Source organism: Rhinopithecus bieti, unplaced genomic scaffold, assembly GCF_001698545.2.
Source record: "Rhinopithecus bieti isolate Rb0 unplaced genomic scaffold, ASM169854v2 scaffold_33652, whole genome shotgun sequence".
In the NCBI taxonomy this organism is placed as follows: domain Eukaryota; kingdom Metazoa; phylum Chordata; class Mammalia; order Primates; family Cercopithecidae; genus Rhinopithecus; species Rhinopithecus bieti.
Genome location: NW_016814761.1, coordinates 2,428,220 through 2,438,973, shown reverse-complemented (window position 1 = coordinate 2,438,973; position 10,754 = coordinate 2,428,220). Strand labels below are relative to the sequence as shown.

At 51.3% G+C, this 10,754-nt stretch overlaps 2 protein-coding genes across 5 annotated transcripts in view; one reads left to right on the top strand and one right to left on the bottom strand.

Annotated features, from left to right (window-relative positions):
* SLC66A1 (solute carrier family 66 member 1) overlaps positions 1–1,945 on the bottom strand; it is a 50,803-nt gene extending 48,858 nt beyond the window's left edge. The window contains exon 1 of one of the 2 annotated variants that reach the window (XM_017851981.1): positions 1,866–1,945. The gene's annotated coding sequence lies outside the window, so the exon portion shown is untranslated. Of the gene's footprint in view, positions 1–1,591; positions 1,668–1,865 lie in introns of those variants that run through there. The other variant, XM_017851980.1, reaches the window with a different exon arrangement.
* A 148-nt stretch (positions 1,946–2,093) lies between these two features.
* The window catches only part of LOC108515264 (aflatoxin B1 aldehyde reductase member 3), a 23,369-nt gene continuing 14,708 nt past the window's right edge, over positions 2,094–10,754 (top strand). The window contains exons 1-7 of one of the 3 annotated variants that reach the window (XM_017851976.1): positions 2,094–2,363; positions 4,502–4,689; positions 4,878–4,982; positions 5,772–5,868; positions 6,102–6,201; positions 6,772–6,901; positions 8,010–8,407. In XM_017851976.1, the coding sequence (XP_017707465.1) occupies positions 2,150–2,363; positions 4,502–4,689; positions 4,878–4,982; positions 5,772–5,868; positions 6,102–6,201; positions 6,772–6,901; positions 8,010–8,171 (996 nt within the window). In that variant the 5' untranslated portion in view covers positions 2,094–2,149 and the 3' untranslated portion in view covers positions 8,172–8,407. Of the gene's footprint in view, positions 2,364–4,501; positions 4,690–4,877; positions 4,983–5,771; positions 5,869–6,101; positions 6,202–6,771; positions 6,902–8,009; positions 8,408–10,754 lie in introns of those variants that run through there. The other 2 variants (XM_017851978.1, XM_017851977.1) reach the window with 2 other exon arrangements.

Genomic DNA, 10,754 nt, shown 5'->3' with positions numbered 1-10,754 from the left:
CTTTAAAATTTATTTATTTATTTATTTATTTATTTATTTATTTATTTTTTAAATATGGAGTCTCATTCTGTTGCCCAGGCTGGAGTGCAGTGGCCTGATCTCGGCTCACTGCACTCTCCACCAAGCAGGTTTAAGTGATTCTCCTGCCTCAGCCTCCTGAGTAGCTGAGATTACAGGGGCATGCCACCACGCCTGCCTAATTTTTGTATTTTTAGTAGAGACAGGGTTTCACTGTGTTGGCCAGGCTGGTCTCAGACTCCTGAACTCAGTTAATCCACCTGCCTTGGCCTCCCAAAGTGCTGGGATTACGGGTGTGAGCCACCGCTCTGGGCCTCTTTTACATTTATTAAGACTTGTTTTATGCCTCCAAATATGGTATATGTTGGTGGATATGCACTTGAAAAGAATGAGTATTCTGCTGTTGAATATTCCATTCATGTTGTTTATGTGGAATTGGTTAATAGCATTGAGTCTCGTATACCTTTACTGAGTTTCTATAAATTATGACTGATAACTGTTCTACAACTATTGAGCATGGTGTGTTGAAATCTCCAATTATAATGTTGTATTTGTCTACTTCTTCCTTAGTTCTATTATTGTTTTTCGTGTATTTTGCTGATCTATGCTTAGGTGCATATATATTTAGAATTATATCTTCTTTATTAATTGACCTATTTGTCATTATGATATGTCCCTCTTTGTCTTTGGTGGTTTTTGTTGTTGCTGTTGTTGCTTTGAGACAGAGTCTCAATCTGTTGCCCAGGGTGGAGTGCAGTGGTGTGGTCACAGCTCACTGCAGCCTCGACCTCCCAGGCTTAGATGATTCTCCCATCTCAGCCTCCCAAGTAACTGAGACCACAGGTGCATGCTACCACATTTTGATAATTTTTAATTTTTTCTTGTAGCGATAAGATCTCCCTGTGTTGCCCAGGCTAGTCTCAAACTCCTGGGCTCAAGCAATCCTTCCTTCTCAGCCTCCCAAAGCGCTGAGATTACAGGTGTGGGCCAGTATGTCGCCCACTGTGGGGGCAGTCTTTGTTTTGAAATCTACTTTCTCTGATATTCATTTAGCCATTCCAACTTTTTAAAATTTGGTTTTGTCAGTATATGCCTTTTCCCATCTTTTTGCTCTTAAACTACCTCTGTTTTTATATTTGAATACCTTTCTGGTATTTACCATATAGTTCGGTTTTGCTTTTTTATCCATTCTAACAATCACTGCCCTTTACCTTGAGCATTTACATCATTTATATTTATGTAATTATTGATATGATTGGGTTTAAATCAGTTTTGCTATTGTTTTTTCATTTGTTCCATCTGTCTATTGATCTTTTTTTCTTTCGTATTTGCAGACAGATATGCCCTCTGTCACCCAGGGTGGAGTGCAGTAGAGCTATCACAGCTCACTGCAGCTGGGCACTGGTCCATTTTTCTATCTTTTTTTTTTTTTTTCCTGTTGAGATAGGGCCTCCCTATGTTGCCCATGCTAGATTCAAACACCTGGGCTCAAGTGATCCTCCTGCCTTGATCTCTCAAAGTGTTGGCATTACAGGCGTAAGTCACCAGAGTCAGTCAGTTTTTTTTCACTTACGTATAGAATTCAATGCCAACAGTTCTTTTCTTTCAACACTCTAACCATGTCACTCCATGAGGACGCTGTCTTGAGCTTTTGGTAAGCCTCGTTCTCCAGGACCACACGGCAGGCGCGACAGCCCTAGGTCCACCCCACCCCGTAAGCTCCCTCCTGGAGGAGACAGAGACCCAGGACAGCTCCGGCGCAAGGCCGAGGAAGGAGGGACGACCGGGCAGGGAGGCCCGAGGAGCCCCCGCCCTTTGGGATCGTCGCCACCCTTGGACCCCCTCACCCTTGGGGACGTCGAGGAGTGTTAAAATCTCCAAGACGAGAGTCACCGGTAGGAAGCCACAGCCATTTCGCAGTTTGCTCGGTGCAAATGCAGACGGTCCTAGTCGAGCGCGGAGTCGAGCGCGTGGGCGGCGTTGAGGACCTTCGGGGGCGCCGTCAGCTCCACCCCCCGGTGGGCGGGGCCCGAGCCAGTCCCTAAAGGCAAGTAGCTGCCGATTCCGGAGCAGGTACTATCGACCGCTGCGCGCTGACCCCGGGCTGTCGCAGTATCCCGTTGCCGCCATCATGTCCCGGCAACTATCACTGGCCCGGCCAGCCACGGTGCTGGGCGCCATGGAGATGGGGCGCCGCATGGACGCACCCACCAGCGCCGCAGTCACACGAGCCTTCCTGGAGCGCGGCCACACCGAGATAGACACGGCCTTCCTGTACGGCGACGGCCAGTCCGAGACCATCCTGGGTGGCCTGGGACTCGGGCTGGGGGGCAGTGACTGCAGAGGTAACACTGGCCCCTGATCTTCCCCCTGCACCGTGCACAGCTGAGCCTGTCCACAGCCGTGCACCGCCCAGCTCTCCCTGGCCCCAGGCAGCACCCACGGCTTTGTTCCCCTCTCCTCCAACCCCCGTCCACCTCTCAGCCTTGGGAACCCCAGGCTTCTCAGGCACATCTAGCTCCGGACAACTTTTCTCTCGTCTTCTCTTTTCTTCGTCTCTCTTCTCTTCCGGGAGGTAGCCACCACCCTCACTGACGTCTGGATGACTTGGTCTTGCCTGGAATGACTTGGCTAGCCCCTCTCTGGAGCACGAAAAACATTGGAATCTGGCATTGTGCAGCTCCTGTCCTCACCTGTGCCCTGCAGGTGCCTTTGACGGGCCTGATCTGCAGAAATTCTGTGCTTATCGCCTGGCACTCCCTGGCACAGTCCGAAATCAGAGTTTGGACCCAGCACACCATCTGCTTCGTCCTTCACACATGCCAGCCTGCTCGCGACCTGGACTTTGCTCTGAGTACCTTGTGGTACTCACAAGGGCACCTCACCAGGTTCAAGGGCACCTCACCAGGGTGGCAGTGCCCGGGAGCCTTGGCAGCTCCCTCAGGGGGATGGGGGATTGGGGTGGGACAGGTTCTCACTGCCCTGTCTGTGGGAGGCTCTGTCTGAAGCTATTGGAGAGAAATGGACACTAAGCCACTCCAGGAAGCTCCCATTCTAGAGATGGCTGGGGAGCCCAGAGTGAGCCCTTCCTGGGAGGGACCCCATGAAGAAAGAACAGAGAGGAGTTTGCCAGGAAGAGTACGAGGGGCAAGGGTGTGAGGGCAGTGGGCACGGGTGTGGAAAAGTAAATGTGATTTGGCAATGCTGTGGGTGCTGGAGGAAGCAGGTGTAGCCTGAGGGGAGGATGTGTGTATAGGGGCAGGAGGAGCCGCCCTCAGTCTGATGCCATGTGCAGTGCTTAGGCCAGTGCCTGGCAAGCATATAGTGAGGGCTGGGAAATGCTAGCTGTTTCTTTCTTCTTAGTATTAGCACCATTTCCTCCTTCCACTCTGAGTGTCTGAGTGGAGTCATTTCTCCTCTGATTCACCACATGGTAGATCCCGAACGAACCCAGCCTGTGCGTGCATCTCAGTGCCACACGCTTTCTAGATCACCCGGCTGCCACTCGTTGAGAGCTCTAACCATATTTCTGAAATTTTTTTTTTTTTTTTTTTTGAGACAGGATCTTGCTTTTTTTGCCCAGGCTGGAGTGGAGTGGTGCGATCATGGCTTATTGAAGCTTTGACCTCTCAGGGCTCAAGCGATCCTCCCACCTCAGCCTCCTGAGGAGCTGGGACTAACACAGGCCTGTGCCACCACACCCAGCTAATGTTTTGTATTATTCATCGAGATGGGAGTCTCACTTTGTTGTCCAGGCTGGTCTCAAATTCCTGGGCTCAAGTGATCCTCCAGCCTTGGCCTCCCATAGTGCCGAGATTACAGGTGTAAGCCAACACAGATCTGCACCCTCTGCCTGGGCCTTATTTCTGTTTTGTTTTGTTTTGTTTTTTTAAATCCTTTTTTGTCTTCTGTCTTTGAGTCCAAGGTTGGCTGGTGAAAGTCCTCAGATCTCAGATCTGAAGTGAAGTTCAGTTGAGAAGCAGAGGTGGCATGGAAAAATTCCAAATGAGTAGTTCCTCAAACCTGCTCCCTGCCAGGCCTCAAGGGCTCCAATGACTGCCCTCTTGCCAGCCTAAGTGACTTTCTAAGTGTGAAAAGTGGGAAGAGGACTCTCCACTCCCCTGTTAGTCCAGCTCACTGACTCACTGAGAACTAAGATTCTTTTTTTTTTTTTTTTAGAAGGAGTCTCACTCTGTCGCCAGGCAGGAGTGCTATGGCATAATCTCGACTCACTGCAACCTCTGCCTCCTGGGTTCAAACAATTCTCCTGCCTCAGACTCCTGGCCAGCTGGGGACTACAGGCAGGTCCCACCACGCCCGGCTAATTTTTGTGTTTTTATTAGAGACGGGGTTTCATCATGTTAGTCTGGCTGGTCTCGAACTCCTGACCTCCTGATCTGCCCGCCTCGGTCTCCCAAAGTGCTGGGATTACAGGTGTGAGCCATGGTGCCAGGCCCTGAATTTCATTTCTCTCTCCTCTCAGTGAAAATTGATACCAAGGCCAATCCACTGTTTGGGAACTCCCTGAAGCCTGACAGTCTCCGGTTCCAGCTGGAGACGTCACTGAAGCGGCTGCAGTGTCCCCGAGTGGACCTCTTCTACCTGCACTTGCCAGACCACAGCACCCCAGTGGAAGAGACGCTGCGCGCCTGCCACCAGCTGCACCAGGAGGTGAGGGGACCCCTGAGCTCTGGGAGGTGGCCCGCTGCTGCTCTCATCCTGATCCCACTAGTGAGATCAGAAGCACCAGGGCGGTCCCAGGGTGGAGCAGGGAACAGCCCACTCCCAGGGGCCCCACCCGGGCCTCCCCTTCCTGGTCTGGGCTGCACTGCGTTCTGACTGGAGCCTCACCCATGCAGGGCAAGTTCGTGGAGCTTGGCCTCTCCAACTATGCCGCCTGGGAAGTGGCTGAGATCTGTACCCTCTGCAAGAGCAATGGCTGGATCGTGCCCACTGTGTACCAGGTGAGGGCCGGGGCTGCAGAGGCCAAGGTCTCCAGGACTCCTGCTCATCCTGGGCTCACTATTCCCCTCTGACTCCCCCGGTACCCTCTACATAGCAGGCACCCCCTGTTCAAACCCTGCAGATGGCTCCCACATACCCTCAGGATGCCATTCAAGCTCCTCAGGATGCCATGCAAGCTCCTCAGGCTGGCCACTGGGCATCTGTTTCCTTCCTGCCTATCTGTGTATCTTGGACCCTTCCTTCCCCACCTGGCCCTGCACTCAGCCTGGAACACGCCCTGCCCTGCACTGCCCCTTCCCCGGGAGAACGGTTCAGGTCTCACATACGGGTGTCTTCCTCTGAAAGCCTTTCTACATGGGCCCAGAAGACCCTGAGACCTCAGGTCCTCATTTACCTCTTCATCATTCATTCCACAAATGTTTCTACACCTACTTGGTGCCAGGCACTGGTCACGGAACTTTCTAGTCTATTGTGAATGCCTCTTTACTCGATTATAACTGTTTATACTTGATCTTATTATAAAACCTTGAGGGAAGGGACCCTGTCCTTTTAGCTTATGAATCTAAATCTGACAACCAGCTCGTAGCTGGTACTCATGAAAGTTGGCTGAATGAATGAATTTTCCTCGGGCATAAGCCCCTTTCACCAGCACCAGTAAGAATAAGTATATGCCCAGATGGTTAATGTCCTAGAATTGTTAAGGTCTGAAATAAGGGCTCTATAAGGGTACATTTGAGGTCCCTTCTTTTGACACATCCACCCTCTCCCCTGGGGCCCTCTCCTTGCAGGGCATGTACAACGCCATCACTCGGCAGGTGGAAACGGAGCTCTTCCCCTGCCTCAGGCACTTTGGACTGAGGTTCTATGCCTTCAACCCTCTGGCTGGTACGTGGAGCATTCCTGGCCCTGACTCAGCCTATTCCCGACCCACAGATGCCCAGCCCAGGACCTGGGAAGCAGGGAGGGTTTGACAAACTTTGCCCTCTCAGGTCAAAGAGGTCAAGGCTGCATCCTTCAGCCCTCCTGGGTCCCTGCCCCTCCCCTAGTCCAGAGCCCTGAGGGATATAGCAGGTTCTGGGGCACTCTGGGCCCGGGGGCTGATTGCTGCCTTCCCGCAGGGGGCCTGCTGACTGGCAGGTACAAGTATGAAGACAAGGACGGGAAACAGCCCGTGGGCCGCTTCTTTGGGAATCAGTGGGCAGAGATGTACAGGAATCGGTGAGCTGGGGGTGCTTGGTGTGGATGGCTGGGGTGGGGTCAGCTTTATGTGGAATGAAGTCCTGGCTGCTCCTGGGGTAAGGCCTTTCCTCGCTGCTGCACCCTGAATTTCTTCAGGAATTTCCAAACCCTCTGTGTGTTTTCTTGTTGTCTTGGGACCTCCAGGAGGAAATGAGGCTCCCTGGACCTCAGGGTCTTGAAGTCATAGCTCTTTCCTGAGCAATCACCTGCTAGGAAGGAAAGAAGGAGCCCTGGAGGGAGGTCCAGGAGGCCTGGGGCCGAGTCCTGTTCCATCCCAGTGGCCTTCGTGTCCCTAGGGGAAAATAAGAGCAGGCTGCTGAGTCATCAGGAATAAAGACTCTTTGAGTTCTCTGCTGAGGGGCCCAGCATCCTGGGTGGTTCTGACGCCCAGCAAAGTGGGAGACGCATGGCTGGAGAGCGCACCTGTCCCTTAGGGCTGCAGGGTTTGGGATGGGGCAGTGGTTCTCAGTTGGCTCTTTGGTTGTGGCTCCCAGTGTGACCCCCATGGTACTGACCCCTGTGCCCTGTGCCACTGTCCCCCCTTCCCAGCTACTGGAAGGAGAACCACTTCGAGGGCATTGCCCTGGTGGAGAAGGCCCTGCAGGTTGCGTATGGCGCCAGCGCCCCCAGCATGACCTCGGCCACCCTCCGGTGGATGTACCACCATTCACAGCTCCAGGTAACCAGCGACCCTGGGCGCTCAGCTCCTTCCCTTCCCCGGGGACCAGCAATATCTTTGGATGAGGGCTAAAACATTTGTTTATTGATTCCTCTAAAATTTCTCTTTCTTTCAACTCTCACAAACATTCTTCCCACTGGTGTTTTTCTATGTTTTTTTTTTTTTTGGAGACAGAGTCTCACTCTGTCGCCCAGGTGGGAGTGTGGTGGCATGATCTCAGGTCATTACAACTTCTGCTACCTGGGCTGAAGCAATTCTTTTGTCTCTGCCTCCCGAGTAGCTGGGTTACAGGCATGTGCCACCATGCCCAGCTAATTGTTTGTATTTGTAGTAGAGATGGGGTTTCACCATGCTGCTCAGGCTGGTCTCAAACTCCGGAGCTCAGATAATTCATTCTCCTCAGCCTCTGAAAGTGTGGGGATTACAGGTATGAGCCACTGCGCTCAGCCTTCCCATTGGCCTTGATGGTATCTGCGTACCAGGCTTTGTAATAAGGGCTTTGCTGCAGGGATTTCATTATTCCTTCAGCTTTATGAAATGACTGTCCCGGTGTTATTGATGAGGAACCTGAGTTTCGCCCAGCTATGAAAGGGGCAGACGTTTTAACATTTTAACACAGGTTTAACTGTAAAACCCACTAGTCTCATCCTTTGGTGGGAGCTGGAGTTTCCCTCTCTTGGTACACCATGTCTTCCTCATTCAAATTTATATCCAGCTTCAGCCTCAGATGTTGCAATAGTGTCTGGCATATATACAGTAGGTGCTCAATAAACGGGAGCTAAGCACTCTACATGATTTTTCACACCCATAACCATGTTGAAAATAGAGAAGAGGATTGAGTCTCAGAGAGGTTTAATAACTTAGCCACGTTTACACAGCTGCTGGGGGGCAGAACTGGGCTGTGAATGTAGGTCTGTCTGGAAGTATCATGTGGCAGTAGGGGAAAGAATACAGGTTTCGAGTCACATGGGTACAGCTATCCAAGGCATCTTATTTCTGGACGTCTGGGATACAAGAGTGCCCAAATCTCAGCAGGGAGGTGGCTGGGAGGGCTGTGAGTGGAGTTGCTGTGCAGCAGAAGGTTGAAGTCTGGCCATCTCCCTTGCAGGGTACCCACGGGGACGCGGTCATCCTGGGCATGTCCAGCCTGGAGCAGTTGGAGCAAAATTTGGCAGCGGCAGAGGAAGGGCCCCTGAAGCCGGCTGTGGTGGACGCCTTTAATCAAGCCTGGAATTTGGTTGCTTACGAATGTCCCAACTACTTCCGCTAGGCCCATCGTTTCTCAGGCTGCCCAAGGCTCTTCTGTAACCTCTTTTGTCTCTCACGCTTTCTTTAATTTAGAACTGCCTCAGTAAATTCTTAGGAACGGAACTATTTGAACAAAAACCTAACAGTAGAGTCACCACCAGATGAAGAATAAAGCCTCCCAGGATGCTGTGTGTTCGTCTGTTTGCGTTGCTATAAAAGAATACCTGAGACTGGGTCATTAATAAAGAAAAGAAGTTTCTTTGGCTCACGGTTCTGCAGTGTGTACAAGGGGGTGTGGTGCCGGCATCTACTCCTGGCGAGGGCCTCAGGAAGCTTACAATCATGGCAGAAGGGGAAGTGGAGCCAGCGTGTCACATGGCAAGAGAGGGAGCAAGAGACAGGGGAGGAAATTCCAGGCTCTTTTAAACAACCAGATCCTGTATGAACTCATAAAGCCGGAACTCGCTCATTACTGTACGCATGGCAGCAAGCCATTCAGGAGGGATTTGTCCCCAAACCCTAACACCCCCAACCAGGCCCACCTCTAACATTGATCACATTGCAACATGAGATTTGGAGGGGGAAAAAAACCCTAATGATATCATTGTAGCACTACCCCCCCCCAATGTCATGTTCTTCTCACATTGCAAAATACAGTCATCATTTCCCAATAGTCACCCAAAGTCTTAACTTGTTCCAGCATCAACTCAATCTAAGTCCAAAGTCTCACCCGAGACTCAAGGTAAGTTTATCCACCTATGAACCTGTATAATCAAAACCAAGTCATTTACTTCCATGATACAATGGTGGTGCCGGCTTTGGGTAACATTCCCATTGCAAAAGGGAGAAATCGGCCAAAAGAAAGGGGCAACGGGCCCACGCAAGTCTGAAACCCAGTAGGGCAGGCGTCATAAATGTAAAGCTCCAAGATAATCTTGGACTCCATTTCCCACATCCTGTCCACACTGGTGCAAGGGGTGGGCTTCCAAGGCCTTGGGCAGCTCCACTTATGTGGCTTTGCAGGATGCAGCCCCATGGCTGCTCTCACTGGTTGGAGTAAGTGCCTGTGGCTTTTCCAGGCTCTGGGCACAAGCTGCTGGTGGCTCCACAATCCTGGGGTCTGGAGAGTAGTAGCCTCTTTCCCACAGCTCCACTGGGCAGTGCCCTAGTGGAGACTGTGTGTGGGGGCTCCAGCCTCACATTCCCCCCGGCGTTGCCCTAGCAGCGTCTGTGAAGTTTGTCTTGAAGTCTTCTGAAATGGCTTTGAGCCCTTTTCCCATCATCTTGGCCATTAGCACTTGACTCCCTTTTAGTCATTCTCATCTCTCTAGCAAGTGGTTGTTTTACAGCCGACGTGAATTCCTCTGTTGAAATGCTCTTTCCTTCTTCATCACATGGCCAGGCTGCCAATTCTCAAGCTATTACACTCCAGTTCCCTTTTAATTATGAATTCCAACTGTAATTCATTCCTTGGCTCCTGTATCTGACTGTAGGTTTTTAGAAACAAGAATGCCACATCCTGAATGCTTTGCAGCTTTGAAATGTCTCCCACCAGATGCTCTCGGTCATCATTCTTCAGTTGAACCTTCCACAAATCCCTTGAACAAGAACACAATGCAGCCAAGCTCTTTGCTAAGGGATAACATGGGTGACCTTTGGTCTGGCTCCCAATAAATTCCCCATTTCCATTTGAGATCTCCTCGGCCTGTCCTTCATTGTCTGTATTTCTAGTACATTTTGGTCACAACTACTTAACAAGTCTTTAAGAAGTTCCAGGCTCAAGCCTGTAATCCCAGCACTTTGGGAGGCCGAGATGGGCGGATCACAAGGTCAGGAGATCGAGACCATCCTGGCTAACACAGTGAAACCTCGTCTCTACTAAAATACAAAACTAGCCGGGCGAGGTGGCGGGCGCCTGTAGTCCCAGCTACTCGGGAGGCTGAGGCAGGAGAATGGCGTAAACCCAGGAGGCGGAGCTTGCAGTGAGCTGAGATCCGGCCACTGCACTCCAGTCTGGGCGACAGAGCGAGACTCCGCCTCAAAAAAAAAAAAAAAGAAGTTCCAGACTTTCCCTTATCTTCCTGTCATCTTCTGAGCCCTCCAAACTCCTCCAACTCCTGTCCATTACCCAGGTCCAAAGCTGCTTCTGCATCCATTTTCAGGTATTGTTATAGTAATGCTGCACTCCTCAATACCCAGTTTCTATGTTAGTCCATTTACATTGCTAAAAAGGAACACCTGAGGCTGGGCACGTTTTAAAGAAAAGAGACTTATTTGGCTCACAGTTCTGCTGGCTGTCAGAAGAGCATGACACCAGTTCCTGCTTCTAGTGAGGGCGTCAGGAAGTTTACAATCACGGTGGAAGGGGAAAAAGGGAGCGGGCATATCACATGACAAGAGAGGGAGCAAGAGGGAGATGGTGCCAGGCTCTTTTAAACAACCAGGTCCCATGTGAAGTAATGGAGGAAGAATTTATTATCATGAGGATAGCACCAAGCCATTCATGAGGGATCCGCCCCAATGACCCAAACACCTCCCACGAGGCCCTCTTCCAACACTAGAGGTTCCCCTCCCCTCCCCTCCCCTCCTCCTCCCTCCCCTCCCC